At 45.5% G+C, this 18,845-nt stretch overlaps 2 protein-coding genes across 2 annotated transcripts; one reads left to right on the top strand and one right to left on the bottom strand.

Annotated features, from left to right (window-relative positions):
* Positions 1-1,639: 1,639 nt before the first annotated feature.
* LOC125545031 (haloacid dehalogenase (HAD) superfamily protein) lies at positions 1,640-7,552 on the top strand. Its single transcript, XM_048708876.2, has 5 exons — positions 1,640-2,245; positions 2,335-2,415; positions 2,809-2,882; positions 2,968-3,075; positions 7,242-7,552. Exons 1-5 carry the CDS (start codon positions 1,672-1,674, stop codon positions 7,377-7,379), a joined length of 975 nt encoding a protein of 324 aa, XP_048564833.1. The 5' UTR covers positions 1,640-1,671; the 3' UTR covers positions 7,380-7,552.
* A 476-nt stretch (positions 7,553-8,028) lies between these two features.
* On the bottom strand, positions 8,029-10,207 carry LOC125545032 (3-hydroxyacyl-CoA dehydrogenase family protein). Its single transcript, XM_048708877.2, has 4 exons — positions 9,887-10,207; positions 9,570-9,791; positions 8,973-9,085; positions 8,029-8,451 (listed from the first exon to the last, which is right to left on the bottom strand). The coding sequence occupies exons 1-4, from the start codon at positions 10,094-10,096 to the stop codon at positions 8,082-8,084; spliced, it is 915 nt and encodes a 304-aa protein (XP_048564834.1). The 5' UTR covers positions 10,097-10,207; the 3' UTR covers positions 8,029-8,081.
* Between the last annotated feature and the right edge of the window lie 8,638 nt (positions 10,208-18,845).

Raw genomic sequence — 18,845 nt, 5'->3', positions numbered from 1 at the left:
AGAGGCATACTAGTGACAATCTGTTTGTCTATGTATTCACACGTGTATTATGTTTCCGGTTAATACAATTCTAGCATGAATAATAAACATTTATCATGATATGAGGAAATAACTAATAACTTTATTATTGCCTCTAGGGCATATTTCCTTCAGTTCAGGCACTACCAAAAGAGGGGGGGTCCCCCTCTTTCATCTTCTTTCTTGGCCTCCCCTAGATGGGAGAAGGGTTTCCCCTCTAGTCCTTGGTATTCATGGCCCTGGGAGGTCCAGAGTCTCTTCTGATAATGGATTTAACCCTTTCCGACGGAGTGCGAGAAAATGGCTTTCTTTCTCCGCTTCGAAATCGCCCGAGGTGGTAGTATAAAAATTCCAAAAAAATATGACTAGGGTTTTGGTGTATATATAGAGAAATGGGCCCTGAGAGGCAGTGGAGATGAGGTCCATGGGCTCCATTCGATGGGCCCATGGAACCTAGGCCATGGCCGCATGACAGGGGTGTGTGGAGCCCTGGTAGGTCCCTTCCAACTAGGCTTCTAGAGCAAGGTTTCCTGTAATACTTATATCAATGTCGTTTTTGTGTACCTAAAAATATTTTTTGCATTACATAAAAAATGCAAAAATAATAGCAATCGACACCGGATTAGTATGTTAGTACAATAAAAATAATAAGAACATGTGGAAAAACTATGTATAAATGATGTGTATATCGCATGTACATAAAAAAATTATAATACCAAAAAATATAGTTACATCATAGAAGTATTATAGAGCAGCTCCTCCCGCTTTAGATGTGCATCGAGGCGCAAAGATCCAGGTAGCAGTGTTGCTCTCGGAGGCCGACGATAGGGGTAGGTCCTTCCGCTTTAGATGTGCACCGAGGAACATGGACGAGGTGGCGGCGCCGTTCTAGGAGGTTGGCGATGGGAGCAACTCGTCTCCCCCCCCCTCGCCAGTGACAACAATCTCCAACACCGGCACCACTAGTTTCACCCATCCACCACCGGCCAATGATCAAGCCTTCCCACCTCCACCTAAAATCCACCGAGCGCGGCTTGCTCCCTCCATGTGTCGTGTCACTGAGCCCGTGCAACACCTCTCGCTGCTAGCTACATGCCTTCGTCGTAACAATGATGGTGGCTCTCACAAGCGAAGGGGCGAACATTGACGAGAGTGAGGAGAGGGATGATTTGCTCCCGACACCAATTGAACAAACGGCTGTAACTCACGAGAGGAATAGTGAGGGACTAAATCTACTGGCTATTAAGCATGGAGGGACGAAGAATAGAGAGAGAGAGAGTCAAAACCAGGTTTACCCGAGGAATGCCACTGTGAGAAAAAAAAAGTCTATTTTGTTTTAGAAGTTGGGAAAGACATAGGTTAAGGTTGTGTTCGGTAATACTCCGCTCCTTCGCCAGGGAGCGGAGCAGGCGGAGCGCCCATTTTGCAGCTTGCCGAAATTTCACTGGATTCCGCTCCGCTCCGCAGCGAAGAGTTTTCGAACGGCCCCAAAACATAAGTTTTAGGGTTTCAAAAAAAAATGTTTTAGGGACAAAACTCATACTACTACAGTACTCTCTCTATCCCATAATATAAGAACATTTTTGGTACTACACTAATGTCAAAAAGGTTCTTATATTATGGGACGGAGGGAGTACTTCGCAATAAGTTGAGATGAAAAATGCGCTTTCGTCTTTCCACTGTAGCTCAGCCTGTGGGGCCATATTGGCATACGTCCATCTGCAAGAACATCCATCCGATCTTCTCCCCCACTCGGGCACACCCGGCGACAGCAACAATCTCGTCGCCGCTCTGATGCTAAGGCCGCCGCCGGCGCCACTGCTCCCTCCAGCTTCCCGCGCTTCCTTCCTTCCTCCCCACAAAGCCGCGAACCCCAACACCGAACCCACTCCCGCGACCTCCACGACCGCCAGAGCCACACCCATGGGCGCGGCTGCGTCCTGGCCGCGCGCGCTGGGCCAGCGCTTCAACCCGAGAGGCGTGGCCGCGGTGGTGGCCGTCGCGGCGTCCGAGCCGCGTCTAGCGCTGCCGCACGTGTCGGTGCAGGACATCCGGTGGCTGGACTGGGCGGAGCTCCGCCGCGCCGGGTTCCGCGGCGTGGTTTTCGACAAGGACAACACCCTCACCGCGCCCTACGCTCCCGAGCTCTGGCCGCTGCTGACCGCCTCGTTTGACCAGTGCCGCGCGGCCTTCCCCGGCGCCATCGCTGTCTACAGCAACTCCGCAGGTCTGGCTTGGTCGCGCTGCTCTTAGAAAACGTTGAATTGGGCGGAATGTTTGCGTGATGATGGAATTGATGTGTTTGGGCCAGTGCAGGGTTGAAGCAGTATGATCCAGATGGGTCGGATGCCAGTACGATTGAGGCGACTATCGACGGGGTTCATGTGATTAGGCATGGTAAGTGCCCAGACACCTCATAGCTCTAGAACTATCCATTTCCAAAATATCTGAATTGATCTGCTTAGGGAAATGGGAGTTTGCATACTATGAGAGTCTAATGCCATCTTTATGAAAATAAGATAATTGGCCTGTCACCAGATATATTTATGATGGTAACTTCATTCAGAAATTCCATTTTGTTAAGTATGAGTTGCATCCCATGATACCAAAGCACTAAAATTCTGTATTGCAAACTTGCACTTAGATGCTTATTGAGTCTGTTTTTATATCATCTTCTTTCTGAAACGTAATTTGACAATGTGAGGTAGAAGCTTCCTGTCGTTATTGGTGCACATAAAAAATAATAGGGATAATATTAATATGTTTATACGTTTCCTCTATTGTCTGCAGATGCAAAGAAGCCTGCTGGGGCAGCCAAGGAAATAGAGAGTTATTTTGACTGCTCAGCTTCAGATCTTGTGCTGGTAGGAATGGCTATTATCAGTTCAGACTGTTCTTACTTAATATCAGTATGTATTGATTTTTTTAATATTTCCCCCATTTTCCCAGGTTGGTGATAGATACTTTACTGATGTTATCTATGGAAATAGGAATGGTTTTCTTACTGTATTTACAGAACCATTGAGTTTTGTCGGTGAATCTTACATTGTCAGAAAGGTAAGACCCATGCTCTATGTTTCTCGTACGAAATTTAACAACATTAGCAACCTCGAAAATATAGGAAACAAACAGTTCAGTTACAAAGATAACACCATAGACCAAGCATGAGCTTTTATCTGTTACTCCCTCCGTTCCAAAATAGATGACCCAACTTTATACTAACTTTGTACTAAAGTTAGTACAAAGTTGAGTCATCTATTTTGGAACGGAGGGAGTACTTGCTAGTCTGTTGTTTTCTTGTGGACAATTTATTCTTATCTACTCCCTCCGTTCCAAATTACTTGTCGTAGGTATGGATGTATCTAGATGTATTTTAGTTCTAGATACATCCATTTCTGCGACGAGTAATTTGGAACGGAGGGAGTACTGATTAAACCATTGAAAAACCAATCGTTTATTGTGATTTCTTGCCAGTCAGTTACTATTGAATAGTCCTCTGAGTTTTTTTTTCCCACAACTATGCTACTCACATTCAGCTATTTTACCTATCAAAGTTTGTTTGCAATCAAGGGACGTGATAATGTTAAGAGGTACTACCTCTCATCCAAAACGAAATTTCGTTTTAAATTTTACCAGTCAAGTTTTGAGGCCTTCATACTGCTTACGGTTCGAGGGTTTGACCATCTGTAAAGAAGAAGTAATACATCCAAACTATCAAACTGATATTAAATTTTTTATCATGAAATACAATTCCGTAATGTATAATTATTTATTTGTGAGGACACATGTTTGCACAGAATTGATGGTCAAAATATCATCTTGAAGACCGTGTCATGTCCTAAAAGACTTGAAAAAACTCGACCAACCAGGGACTAACCCCTTGTCATGGGTTGTGGTTCGTAAAGGTGAGAAGAAGGGTTTAGGATAGGAGCGGAGGTTGTGATCATGGCTGGTAGGAGGATGAGGCTGGACGTCTCGTTTACCCGTGGCTGTCTAGACGGGAGAGAGGAGGCTCCAGCTGCAGATAGCAGGGGATGAGAAATTGGGATTATTCTTGCTTGTCTTTATTGATCGACTAGTAGTGACTATTTATAGCCCAGTTACAACTTGGTGGCTAAGAAAGGATAAGAATATAAACTCCAACAGATTTGAAGATAGCGGAGAAAACCTTTCCCATAGTCAAATCCTCTTTCCTAACAGCTAGATAGCACGTTTCATGCTGCATCTGCCTTATGTCTCCTCCCATGCTGGTAAGTGAGGCCCTGATATCCCTGGTGGCATTTTCTTAAAGAAAAGGAAACATGAGCAGCCACCCTACGGAGGTAGAGCCACAAACGCAGGTGGCGGCTAGTGAGCACACCAACCTGCTCAAACTAGCCACTCGTCGTAAAAGACTTTCATTTTGGTTAGGAGGAAGTATGTATTTTATGTTCGCATAAGTCACGTTATGAGGAAACCCCACTGATTTGCTTACCTTTTATTTTACTGTACATTTAGGACGTCCTTGACTCCCAGAAATGCCCACTGATTTGCTTACCTTTTATTTTTTGTTTTATTTTTTGACCGCCTGTTGGACTTAGTACTATGACATCATCCCACTTGTTTCGTTGACTCGGTCTTGTCACCCAGCTCTCCTTTTCTTACCTCTCAACGCTCTCATGTTCTTCACATTTCTCTTCCAACATCTATGGAGCCAACAGCAGCATGACGGCCCAACACCAGGCCATGTACCACTGCTGGCGTCTGCTTTGTGATGGGATTTGTGCGGCTCCAGCAGATGCGGCGACTAGGTCGACTCCAAACAACTAGTGGCCTAGTGACATGATTTGGAGAGCAGTACTGGCCAGCAGTGACAGGCATAGTGGGTCCTCTAGGTCCATCGGGAAGGGGAGTTTATGTAGTGAGGGGGCAGGCGGGGAGCAAGCGGCGGCGTGATGGGTGGGGCCGGTGACTCAGTGCTCTAATTCATGGATGTTTCTGGAATGACCTACTCCCTCCGTTCCTAAATATAAGTCTTTTTAGAGATTTCAATACGGACTACATACGGATGTATATAGACATATTTTAGAGTGTAGATTCACCGAAATGGCATAGGAGCACTCGGCGACGCCATGCACTGAAATCTCAACCTCCCCTGTGTCTCGGGATCCTCAATCATTATATTAGCCTCTGAGTATTCCGAGCTTTATCCTCTTATATTGTCCTTTGTTTTTTTGGGTATATGTGTCTTCAATTCCACGCGGTTCTGTCCCATGCACTGTCGAACTCATCTACCAGCAGCCAAACAACGCCAAATCCAATTCAATGCAGACGCTCCCCTTCCTCATAACTGCCCCATCCATCTTCCCCTGGACTCCAGTTCTTCCTCACCATGGACACTGCTCATGCTCTTCTTCCTCTCTCTACTTTTCTGTTTCTTCTTTTCGCTCCTGCCCTTCTCCTTCTGCAACGTGGACGTGGGAAAAAACCAGGAGGAATGAGGAAGACTATGTCTTTGTCCTGACGGGGAACAACGTTGAGGAGGAACAAGGCAGCCGTCCGAGCTTGCCGCGTCCATGTCGCTGGACCTCGCAGCCGGTCCGCTGCATCGCTGGGGCGGTCATGCAATGCTCGTCATTTAATATTTCCAATAGTCATTTATCACATTCAACCGAGCAGGACGCTTCTAGAAGATCTTCCTCCTATCACTTCAAGAAGAGCGCCCGTATGCAGTTTGCAGTACCCGCCCGTCCCTCCGTCCTCATGACCAGCCACAGGACAAACTCCCAGTGGTCTTTGCAGTAAAAAAAAACTTGTAGGTGTCGCACCAGCTCCTGGTAGCGGCCCAGCAGTCCCTCCCGCACCAGGTTCCGGTAGCTCTCCGTCACCTCGCTGGTCCTATTCTTGATATCCTGTCGGGGGAAGGGGGTCTCTGTCGGAGGACGTCGGGAGCATGGCCACTGCCAGCGGGTAGGCCAACTTGACGGCAAGGAGAACCTTGTCCAAGTCCAACAGCAGGAGCCACGAGACCAAGATGCCTGGGAACAGGCTGGGCAGCGAGTAGCGACATCCCCTGGTCCACAAGTAACACGAGGTGCTTCTGTGAGCATGGCGTAGAGTCGTAGAGAAACACCGATGCCATGGCCATTGGCCCCCTGTACGGCACAAGAAGGACGTACTTCCGGTGACATCGTCAAGCTGATGCCCGTGTGGCTCGGAGGTCCAGCCGCTCGCCGGTATGCCTCGGTGCCCGTGCGGCACCATTTCACAGAGCCTCCTGCTGCCCGCCCTTAACTTTTCTGTGTTCCTATTAAATGGAGCAGCACAGGTACGAACTGTTTCTTTCTACGTGTGGGTTGTGTATTTACACGAAACAAAACATTTCGTCAAAAGTGGCACTGATCCCAAGCGACTAGGGTAGCGGGCAGGATTTCAGAGTGCTGCGCCGCCGAGTGCTCCTAATCCGCTTCCGTAGATTCACTCATTTTTCTCCGTATGTAATCCATATTGAAATCTCTAAAAAGACTTGTATTTAGGGACAGAGGGAGTAGATAATTGTGAATGCTACTGTAGCCACGAATCAAAGCGTGGCAGTTGGATGAAGCCCAATAAACAACTGATAATGCATTCTGATTCTTGGATTCAAATTTTTGAAATTGGCCTACTGTATAGATAGTATGGATATGATCGGATATCCATTTCTGAGCCTGGGCTCTTCTGCTCTCGGTGAACAGTAAATTCAAAAAATTACTAGATTTTTTTTTTATGGAAGATGTTCGAGTGCGTGATGTCCGGGCAAAATGTAATCGTGTTCGGACATCTGAGGAGCTCGTGGCAAAGAAGACAGAATCCGTCCGAACAGTGCAGAAACAATAAACTTTCTCAGACCTCAATTTTGTTTTTTTTTGCTGTGGACTGCTCAGATGTCCAAACACAATGAGTTTTGGCACGGACATCACACACTCAAGCATCTTTCACCCAAAAAAAATCAGAATATTTTTGATCTTTTTAAAACTATTTTTAACGAATTTACTGTTCATGCCCGGCTCATCTGGCCCCAGAGCCAAAACACCGCTTCCAGATATGATGCCTATCTTATATAGGCCCATTGTCGCACAGCCCATGTAATCTTTTATGTCTCTCCTGTCCCTTAACAACTTCAAGTATGTGACTTGCTTGTGCTAGTTTTTCGTAGATATTTTGCATAGTCTCAAGTTGGTTCTGACTTTGTGTTAATTCCTCAGGTTAGAAAACTGGAAGCGTACATTATCAATTATTGGTACAAGAAAGGGCACAGACCACTCAAGCACCCTTTGCTCCCTGATGCAAGAACGATTGTGAAGTTTGATCCGTGTGAAGGCCCAGTCTCACCTAGAGCATAGCACAGTCATGTATATGTTACCAACTGACACTCGTCTGGAGAACTTGTTGGATTCTTTTATCTGAACCTCACAAATTTCAGTTTCTTATCGGGCTAAATATAGAGGGGAATATGATGTGTGTAAAAAAAAAACTTGGTATCGTTCGTGTTCAGTGGCTTCTTTTGGTTCAAGGTCGTGATGTCTTTCTCTGGTGACTTGCTGTGCTTGGACAGCACGGCTGCTGCTGTGTGCTGTGCACGTTCCGACAGCGTAGGGGTCATTTCTGGAGCTGCCGATCTGATCATTGTAACTTGTAAGACTGTAACGCTTGAAACTGCATACTATACCACAGTCAGCATAGAGTACGGAACAGCGCGGGGCATGGATTTTCAGGCCCTTAGTATGTAAATTTCATGATTTTTACATGTAAAAGATTCACATGGTAACTGGAACCAGTAAACACCCATTGTTTTAGATAAGCTTGTTTGACGATTCTACAAATCCAAGCCCGCGTGAGCCTGTTATATTCCGATGCTAGTGACCACAAGTACTAGTACTTTTCGTCGTTTTGTTTTCTTCCACTGATATACAAAGTGCATACAAAGTACACCCATTGTTTCAGTGACCACAAGTACTACTACTTTTCGTCCTTTTGTTTTCGTCCAGAGAGTACACACACGATTTCATTTCTTTGCTCAACAGCCGCATGGATATGTTCACACTTCACAGGGACGACTTGGGTTTAACGGATGAAGAGCTTCTCCCGTAAGAGTACACGCCTAGTCCCCGCTTCTTTCCAAGTCGTCCGGCGTCGACATATTGGACAAGCAGAGGGCAAGGGCTGTACTTGTTATCTCCTAGCCCGTTGTGGAGCACCCTAAGTACTGAGAGGCAAACATCTAACCCTATGAAGTCCGCAAGCTGCAGAGGGCCCATTGGATGATTCGTGCCGAGCTTCATCCCTGTGTCGATGTCCTCTTTGGTTGCTACCCCAGTGTAAAGTGCCCAAAATGCTTCATTGATCATCGGCATTAGGATGCGGTTCACAATGAAGCCAGGGTAATCTTGTGAACATATAACGGTCTTCCCAATCCTGCAAAGATCAAAATCATTAGACAATTTCAAGGTTAAAAGGGAAATCAGAGTCAGCTTGGCTGAACCAATTATACCTTAGTCTAAGATCTGCGCTAATGCATCCACGTATGTGGCACAAATTTTAAGTGGTTTAGTAGGTAGCATGGTAGTTCTCGGGGCTAAAAATATTGTTCACACCAAAAACTAAACAGGCCAAATGAGGTCTTTCAAAGGTAAGACACATTTTCTTTACAATGAAAATGCTAGGTTACCAGGTAAAGACTGACTTGGAACCTAAAATATACCTAAACTCCAGAGTATAGCAAGTTTGTTGTGTTCTCAACGAATCCATTAACAATAGGAAGTGGTACGTTTGTGTTTACAGAACGCTTGTTCTGGATAGAACTTTATATCTAAACAGCAACCAGTTACATAAGTAGGTTCCACTTCAGAGTTGCTATAGTAATACGCAGAAACAAGATCACATTTAAGGCTATGTTAAAGTGAGCTTAGGCAGGGCAATATGATGCTTTTACTTACCTTTCAGAAAAAGATTTAACTCGAGAGAAAATCTCTTCTGACGTATCAGCTCCTCGTATGATTTCAACCAGCTTCATTATAGGAGGAGGGTTGAAAAAGTGCATGCCGATCACCTGTAACATGGAAATCTCTTTAACTTCTTATTATCATGGAGAGAAGCTCCAAAAACAATAAAGACATGAAAACGAGAGAATTGATAAAATTAAGAAGCTACAGGAGTGCCTTGAGACATGTTCTGAAGTTGTAGAGTATGCAATCCTACGTTCCTAAATATTTGTCTTTCTAGACATTTCAAATGACTACTACATACGGATGTATGTAGACATATTTTAGAGTGTAGATTCACTCATTTTGCTCCGTATGTAGTCACTTGTTGTTGAAATGCCTAGAAAGACAAGTATTTAGGAACGGAGGGAGTAGCATGCATGACAGAGGCAAATTTAGCCGCCAACATAACAAACGGGGTCGTTATAACTCCAAACTGCCGCCCCACTTGCAATTGATAAGGTCTGCGTCACCATCCTATGTAAATTCCGGACAAGCAAGCAACTGGTGTAGCTAAAAGCGACTGCTGAGATAAGCCTGATTAGTGGTCACCTGAGAGGGGCGGCTGGTAGCGGAGGCAAGCCGGGTTATAGAAATGGAGCTGGTGTTGGAGGCAAGAATGGCAGAAGGTTTGGTGATCCTGTCCAGCTCCACGAACAGCTTCTTCTTGACATCTTCGGACTCAACAATGGCCTCAATCACCAGATCCACGCCCCGCAGCTCCTCCACATCGGAGACGCACTTTATCCGCTTCACGGAGTCATCGCACGCAGCCTGTGACCAGGCGAGACTAGAAGTGTCAACGAACAGCGTCACTTTGCGAGGGGGGGGGGGGGGGGGGGGGGGGGGCGAGGGGATCGGGTCCTCACCTGGGAGAGCTGGCCCTTGGAGACGAGGCGGCCGAGGGAGGAGGAGATGGAGGCGGCGGCGCGGGAGAGGGCGGCGGGGTCGGAGTCGAGGAGGAAGACGCCGCAGCCGGCCGCGGCGGCGAGCTGGGCGATGCCCGAGCCCATCTGCCCCGCGCCTATTACACCCACCGCCGCGATCTCGCTGGTCGCCGGCGCCGCTTGCGTCCCCATGCTTCGTTTCTTCGGAGTTTGTTGGGGTTATCTCTGCCTTCCGTGTCGTGTTCTCTGCACCTGCTACGCTTCAGCCCTGGGCGTATGGCGTATGCTCTGGCGTGGTGGTCGTGGGGCCGATACTGCTTGATCTTGCTTAGACTACCCACGACGGGAGTTGCTGGAATTTTGTCTATTTTGGACCTAGCCCAATAGCAGTTTCAGAAATTTCTAATAAATCATAAAGACCCACACAGCTCATTTGTGTAAGGCAAGAGGTGGAACAAAAATTTAGTTCCACATTGCTAGTTTAGAGGGAGTTGGACCTCTTTATAAAAGAGATATTTCCCCACATGTATGAGTATAAGAACAAGAGGGACATCCATGCGCGCTCCTCCTCCGCCGCCCGCCTCGTCACGACGGGTTGCGGGAATAAGCCGAGCCAATGTCTAAATTTTTGCCACGCACGACGGGTATACGAAAGGTCACGTGGGAATTGAAACGTTTTTCTTTAGTGGACACTGAATTCGAACGGCGCGCCTCTTCGGCCGCTGCCTGTTCGCTTCGTCTTCCTTCGTTGCTTCGCCTCCCGTCGCAGCCTCTTCGTGTCCTTCTCCTGTGCCTATATAAGAGAGGTCGCTCCTCTCCAGAGAGACACACCAGAAGATCCCCTTCCTCTCGCCACAAAGTTCCTGAGCACTGCGCTGCTGCTACGATCTTCCCCATCCCGGCTTGTGGCGTGCACCGCAGGTCGGGACAGTAGGCCTCCGAAACCGCACTTTTTGAGTCCTGTACGGGAGAAGGGTGATAAGGTTTTTGGAAAGCGCTCAGCGCGACTACTGGCTGCTTCATCACGGACGATCCGGTCGCCGACGACGACTTCCCCGACGACGACTTCTTCCCCGACGTCCACGACCTCCTCGACAACATGGCAGGCGAGGACACCGACCCCAAGTCCAGCGCTTCTGCTGCTGCTGTCTCGTACGTGTTCTTGTCTTTCCTGTTGAAGGTTCTGCCACAGTTCCTTGTTCTAATCATTGTCCTACACATGTTAGGTTCTACTTCATATATGCTACTTGCTATTCTTTCTACTTTAGATATGATAGGCTACGATTCATATATGTAGAAGCTATTTTCCTTTTCTCTGTCAGAACGCATGACTTGTCTTATTTCTACTATATTAGTCATGCTTTATTTAGTATTTCTGTTAATAAAATTATTCGGTAAATTGCTCATATTTCCAACAGGAGTAACATGAGAAAATTGGACATTTGCCACTTTAAAGATTGGGCTTCGCAAAAATACCACTCTCAAGATGGCCTTCTCAAAAATGCCACCCAGCTCATGGACATCTTGATTACTATGCCATTTCCCCCGTTTTCCTGTTTTTTCTTTAGTTTTTTCATTTATCTGCGCTTGAAAGGACCAAAGTGCCCTTGTCTCTCCTAACCTTATCTGGTTTGTGCGTGGCTCGATTGGGTCGCCCATGGGATGCTCCGATGCTGTCCGATTGCTCGCTGCTGTAAGCCTGTAACTCGGCCACGCCTGCGCGTGCCGCCGAAGCTCGTTCTTGCCGGTCACCCACGCCACGCCTACTCGCAGCTGTACCTCGCCCTCACCTGCTCGCCACCATGCGTTAGATATTCTCTTAATACTGTTCCACAACAACTCATAATTATTCTTTATCTTATACGACTGCTCGCACCAGGCCAAGCTCACGTGCAGAGTGCTTAAACTGGATGCATAATCTAGATATATCTACTTGCAGTTGCAGATATACACGGTATAGTTTTGTAAATTAAGATCATGCGAACAAAGCAAGAGAAAGGCTTAGCAAAATACAGTGCAGAGGACTGGGTTCCATGCTGTCGTTGCCGCACCATGGTGCGTGGCGTCCCCGTCCAGGCGATTGGCGCCAGCGACGTCCATGGATAGGCAGCGCGGAGACGCCCAGGGATCGGCAGCCCGGCGGCGTCAAGGATATCAACAGCGGCGACGTCCAGGCAATCAGCGGTGGCGCCGGCGGCGGTGTATAGGCGATTTGCGGCGTCGAGGATATCAACGGCAGCGACGTCCAGGCGATCAGCGGCGGCGGCGGTGTGTAGGCGATCTACGGCTCTGCGCCTGCGCGTGGTGTTATCAACTGTTTTTCAGGCTGGTGGCGCGCGTGAGGGGCAACACAACAAGTCGACTGCCTACACCACGCAATCAGGTACGTGTACATATCTAGGGGTAGTCTTGTCCTTTCAAGCGCAGGTAAATGGAAAAACTAAAGAAGAAACAGGAAAACGGGGGAAATGGCATAGTAATCAAGATGTCCATGAGCTGGGTGGCATTTTTGAGAAGCCCATCTTGAAAGTGGCATTTTTGAGAAGCCCGATGCTTAAAGTGGCAAATATCCAATTTTCTCGGAGTAACATAGGTGGTAACATCATATTTATTTAGACAAAATAGGTGATATGATATGTAATTAATGAAGAAAGAGAGACATGTAGTAACATAGCTAGTTACTGTAACATCACACATATCAAAAAAAATGAGTCTATAGCCTAATAAATGAAGTGATGCATAACACAATACATATGTTACTACCCACTGTGGAGGTAGTAACACAGAATAGTAACATATGCATGTTACTACTCTAAGTTACTTCTCACTGTGACTAGTCTTACCACGCCGAACTAGCTGACGTTAGAGCAACTTCCATATAAGGAAAAACCCAATATACATCTAAGGTCAAATTCTTAGAGCATTTCTGTAGATATATAAATAACTAGTAACTTTTACATCCAAGGCCTCGGACCGCTGCTCCAAGAAGATGTATAAAATTTTACATCACCTGCACCGAGTGATGTAAAATATAATCCTTGGAGATGAAAATATGCATCACCAACCATTCAAGATGTAAACCTATACGCAAAGTGGCCAACCGCGCGTCAACCGCCAACAACCACTTCTTCTTTCCTCCATCCATAGTGCGACCACCTCGTTGCCTCCCTTCGCACAGCTGCCATCGCGTCGCCCGCCCACCGGACCCCGCCACACCGCTAGATCCGGCCTCCACCCCCTACCGCTGGTTCCGCCGCATTTCGGCCGCCCCGCTTGCAAATCGGCCGCATCCACCCCACTTTTCCACCGCCCCTGTCGCCGCCCGATTCGAAGCCCGCCTCAGTTGAAGCTTGGCCGCCGCTTGATTCGAGCTACGTCGGCCCACCCCGCCGCATTTGATCCTCGGCCGACACTTGATTCGAACTCTACCGGCCCGCCTTGCCGCATTTGCAGCTCAGTCGCCGCCCGATTTGAGCTCCGCCGCATTTTATGAAGTTTAAGTGGACTCGGAGGAGTAGTAGTCTGATGGATATAGTAGTTTGAACTATGTTTAACTACGTTTTAAGAACTATGTTTGCTTCAAACGAACTTGCTATGTTTAAATTATGTTTGAAACGATGTAGTAGTTGAACTAATTTTACATCATGTATTTACATCATCTGCTGGAGCACTAGTTTTACATCACCAAATATACATCTCATGTTGGAGTTGGGATTTTTTTATGATGTAAATTATACAACACCCATTTTTACATCTCCAAATTTATATCTTCTATTGGAGATGTTCTTAGCAGGAAACGAGCTCAGGTACATCAGATCTTGATTGAATGCATGACAATTATTGGAGGGGTGTTTGGAACAAAGGAAAAAACTATAAATTGCAGGGCTCCTTTCATTCAAAGAAATTCCATAGAATTATTGGAGAACTTAAATTCTTAGAAAAAAGTTGTATGGTGATCATTTGATTTACAAGATTGGAATCCTTAGGAATTTTTCTATAGGATTCATTTTACTCCATTTTAAAGGTCTTCACTCAAACCTCTTTGTAGATTTTCTTTGTTTTTTCAGTGCTAAATACACGAGAACATGACACTATACCTCTATCTCTCTTCTTAATGCAAAGCAGGGCTACTGTTGGTTCGTCAGTAAAAAGAGAGGCCATAAGGGTAGGATTCCTATAGGGAAATTTTCTTTTCTGCCATTTAAACATAGGGATCCTACATCCCAACGAAATTCCTACGGGACTAGTGTGCTAAATATTCATAGCTTTATTCATACTGTGCTAATTTTTATTTCACCTCAATATGCATGTTCTTATTACATAGAGACAATGTGAGTTATTGTTGTTGTTTACCATTGAAGGTAGCTAGATCTTCTTCCCGATGGCTTAGTATATTATTGTGCAATTGTAGGTAACTTTGTAACATTTACTTCTTGCATGTAGGTATATTTTTGAAATTGTGCCAAGTGAAGAAACTTAGAAAGATTCCTAGGATAAAGACAGGGACGAACCAGGATGAAAAGTGAGAGGGGACAACGGTGAGTGGGAACTAGCAGGCTGATGCGTAGGAACAATTTTTTGCGGATTGATTAGAAAAAACTGCCCACACAATCAGTGAGTAAGAAGAAAAAATATTTTGACTGGGTCGGGGTCGCATAAAAAGATGGCCCACTATCTTACTTGCTCGTGTATCAATAGATTGATTTTGTCTTGTCTCTCGACGTGGCATAAAAGATGTGGATCAGAACATTTTATTGCTTCATGTATTCATCACATTCTTCTTCTTCTTTTTTGTGAGAGGTATTCTGATTTTGGTCTGATTACTGTTGTATAGTTTTGGCAATGAAACTATACCAAATCCATTGGGTTCGTATAGAATACGTGTAAATGTATTATGTGTTCCAAATGAGGAGTTGAAGCTGGTGGTATAATTCAGTAGATATTATGGAAGCTCCAGCTATTTGATTATTTTGGGAGCAAATATAGCTTCTTCATTGGATAAACATAACTTTGTGGTCCCAATGTTCTTTTTGGGACCTAACATGTCAAAAACATCGCTAGACGATTCAAGATTATATATATACACAATATAGTGCAGAAAAGGCAGTACAAGTTTAGTTTTGTGCCCAACCACATAAATCTGCATACTCCATCGCCCCTCCGAGATTGGATGTCTTCGCTTTTAGTTTCTTTCTGTTTTCGATAATGTTTCTGAGGCCGGCCATCGTTTCTTTAATATCCGAAGATCCGATCGGTTTGATTTTATTACATGATTTTTTCCATAAAAATAGCTTTCTTGCGGCGTAAGAAGTGCTCCAACCGTCTTAGGGACCAGTCACGCCCCCTCCCCACGCAGGTAGGGGCCTACCCATGCCGTCTGCCATTGTGGAGCACTCATGGCTCCCTGGCATCAATCTCATTGATATGGGAGTCCTCTATTCTATAAAAAAAATCACAAAAAAATTCAGGTCATTCCTGCTCCGTGAAATTTTCACCAAAAAAACAAAAAAATAGAAAACATGAACTGGCATTTGCCACTGGATAATAGGTTACTCCAAATAAAAATAATATAAATTGATGTTGGTAATAACATGAAACAATCAAAATTATAAATACGTTTGAAACATATCAGCAAGAGAAGCAAAAAGAAAATCGAGCAAAAATAATGATTTTTCCCTTTTCGAGAAGCAAATCTATGCCTTCACGAAAAGCAAATATGTGCTTATTGTTGAAGCACAAAATATTTTTTAGTGATTTTTTTTGCATTTTCTGTTCTCAAAATCCTAGGGAAAACCAGGCACAAAACGAAAAGAAAAAACCCATATAAAATTCGAAAACATGTAAAGAAAAATAAAAAAAAGGAAATTCAAATGGACCGTCTAGCACACGACACGTGGCGGCGGCTGAACGCACCACTTGGCGTGCTCTCAGCCCACAAAAGTGATCTTTGTGGGGTTCCCGCAAGGGGTATCTTTTAGTTAGCTGCTCTCTATCCGTTATTATTTTGGCTAGGCATTTGTGTTTCTGTTTTCCTTGTGCCATGAAAGAGCTCTTGTCCTATTCCTTACTTCTACTATGCTTCAATTACTAAAGTAAAAAACTTTTGCTGATGGCAACATACGGTGGGGGATATGAAAAGTTTATAGAAAGCAAAGAAATGAAGCATGATCATGAGATAAAAGAACATAGTAAAAACCAGTTGCACTTTTTGAAAAGGAGTACATCTACTGTATATTGAAAATTGAAATAATTAATTAGGAGAAGCAAAATAATAAATATGAAATCAGGTGGACTTGGAGTATCTGCTCCCGAGCTATCAAGTGGGCCCTGATAAATAGTAAAATAAAAAAGGTAAAAAAATCAAAAAATTCTAAATTGTTTTGTGGTAAACTTTGAAATATGCTTTGTATGCTTGCAAAATTTTAGCACGAAATGACATTCGTGGAAGTCATGGCAAAAAACAAAAACAAAATTGATGCTCTAAAATTGCTAGTTTTGAAAACATTTTGGTGTACTAATTTTTTTTCATGACTTCTGTGAATGTCATTTCGTGATGAAATTTGTTAAGCATACAAAACATTTGTCAAAGTTTACCACCAAAAGATTTTTTTAATTTTTTTTCCATTTTTCCAATTTTACTGTTCATCGGGTGCATCTAAGCTCGGGATCAGAAGACTTTTGAAACCATGTTACCTTTTTTTTCCAAAATATGGTAGTTGTACATTTTAAAAAAGTTCAAGTATTGTTTATAGAAAAGTTCAAGTTGGGAATGATCATACTAGACAATACATACATACATACATACATACATACATACATACATACATAGAGCTCAGATACACTTATTCAAAAATGACAGTTGCACATTTAAAAAAAGTGCAAGTACTTTTCTTGAAAAGTGGAACTAAGTATAATCAACTAGAAAATACATAAATAGTAAACCATCGGTGCTTTTCTAAAAATGAGAATTGCATATTTCTAAAAAAAAGGTGCAAGTACTATTTATGTAAAAGTGCAACTGAGATATACAATTTAGAAAATACACACATAGAAACATAGTTGCAAATGACAGTTGCACATTTCTGAAAATAAGTGCAGCTGAGATATAATCAAAATATAAAATGCATACACTGTGCTAGTTGCGTTTTTTAAAAAAATGTGCAACTACACCCATTTAAAAAAAGTGCAGCTGAGGTAATAATCGGCCTATGGAACGCAGACATAGCAATCATGTTGTACTTTTTAGTGTAGACGTACATCCGTGAGAAATTGCAAGTGTTATTTTTAGAAAAGTCCACGATGGAACTAATAGTTGATGACGACACCAAGAACAAATAACTGCATATGCCACAAAAAGGCAGCTCACACGATTTTATAGAAAATGAAGTTGTAGAGTTTTAAGTTATTTTGAGTCTGATAAAAAGAATCTGATCCTATTCATACATACAGGGTTCAATATGGGATGATGAAACCACGTTGAATATTTTTTTTCAGAACACGGCACTCTAAATTGTCCAAAAAAATTCACATTTTTCTTAGATAATCCTAAAAAAGTTGAGTCAATTGCATAAAACCATCACATTTAAAGCATCGTTTGAAGAAAACCACAAGTCATTAATTATTTGCAAAAACCACCGCGCATTTAGTAATCCTTTTACAGAAAGCACTTATCACTTGCTTTGCCGTGTTTGATCGCGTTTCCGACAGGTGAGGCCCGCTCGTTAGGAGCTGACTTGGCAAAAAATTGCCACGTGTGCGTCTTGACTCCTGACCAAGTCTTCTTCTTTCTCCTCTCTTTCACTCTCACACACATTACAACAAACACGTTGTGTGCGTGCACTGGGAGGGACAGAGCCTGACGCCGTCGGCTTGGATGGGGAGAGTGGAGCTGTCGGCCGGCGAGCAGCCACCGCTCGTGTGCGTGGTGCAGGAGGACCTGTTGTTGCCAGGCGTGCAGAGGCCGACGGAGCCGCATGGCAGCGGGAGGTCTGGTCGCCGCCGTGGGGGAGTAGGCCGTGCTAAGCCTGGATGCTCACGACGACGACTTGTGCGCGTAGCCGCCGCAGGCGCTGCACGGGATCCAGGCGGCGTCGTTGCTGGGGTCGATGGCGACCAGCAGAGCTTCTTGCCGGTGATAGCTAGGCGGCTTGGTGATGGGACCCCTCAACTCATGGGTGGCGGTCGCGGACATGCACGACGGTGCGGGCCGGTGGGACGGCGGGAGGTCGGGTCCGGACGCAGAGACGACGCGGAGCAGTGCCGAACGCGGACGCCGTCTGGGTGGCCAGCGGCCACGCCAAGCGAGTCGAAGGGCGTTGCCACAGTCGACGACAACAGCTGCAACCTGTGCGTCGGCCATCGCACGGAGCTGTGTGTGCGGCAAGCGGCATGGATGCACACGGCGACTTGACCTCCGCATAGGTTCGAGCTCGTACCACCACGGCGGGGCCATGGCGGGCCTGTGTGTGCGGACAGCGTCGCAGATGCACGCGGCTGCAGCCTCCACCTCGATCCCGTGGGCGGCCAAGGACCAGAGCCACACCCATGTCCTTCTCCATCTGCTTGATGCATGCCAACTGCTCAACGAATGTCGAGCTGAAATAGAATGTGAGGGAAGAAGATCCACCGGGGACTGCCATGTGGGCGTTGACAGCGAGGCCACCGTGCAGAGGCTCGGGCTCACGAGGCCGCTTGTGTCAGGAGCACGTCGGCGGTTGCTCGCCGGGCAGAGCAACAGCGGGTGCCCTGGTCGTGGACGTTGAGGGAGCGGCTGGCGGCGAGCTGCGGGGAGACTCTCCTCCATGGCCTCTCACACGACCACGTTCCTCTGCTCCCCATGGTGATTGGTGAAGCGGCACCAGCGTCGGGCCCTGCCCTCAACTTGTTTGTTGTAATGTGTGTGAGAAGGGAAGAGAGGAGAAGGAAGAAGACTTGGTCAAGA

Source organism: Triticum urartu, chromosome 3A (genome assembly GCF_056163025.1).
Source record: "Triticum urartu cultivar PI428250 chromosome 3A, HENAU_Tu73, whole genome shotgun sequence".
In the NCBI taxonomy this organism is placed as follows: Eukaryota; Viridiplantae; Streptophyta; class Magnoliopsida; order Poales; family Poaceae; genus Triticum; species Triticum urartu.
The sequence above is the reverse complement of the archived record's forward strand: the minus strand, read 5'-3'. Positions and strand labels throughout refer to the sequence as shown.

Bases quoted from the DNA above. Each gene is read 5' to 3' on its own strand.
- LOC125545031 (XM_048708876.2), top strand. From the start codon at position 1,672: ATGAAAAATGCGCTTTCGTCTTTCCACTGTAGCTCAGCCTGTGGGGCC. The intron at 2,246-2,334 runs GTCTGGCTTGGT...GGGCCAGTGCAG, and splicing joins TGTCTACAGCAACTCCGCAG to GGTTGAAGCAGTATGATCCA. The intron at 2,883-2,967 runs GTAGGAATGGCT...CCATTTTCCCAG, and splicing joins CAGCTTCAGATCTTGTGCTG to GTTGGTGATAGATACTTTAC.
- LOC125545032 (XM_048708877.2), bottom strand. From the start codon at position 10,096: ATGGGGACGCAAGCGGCGCCGGCGACCAGCGAGATCGCGGCGGTGGGT. The intron at 9,792-9,886 runs GTGAGGACCCGA...GCCTGGTCACAG, and splicing joins CCAAGGGCCAGCTCTCCCAG to GCTGCGTGCGATGACTCCGT. The intron at 9,086-9,569 runs GTGACCACTAAT...TCCATGTTACAG, and splicing joins CTACCAGCCGCCCCTCTCAG to GTGATCGGCATGCACTTTTT.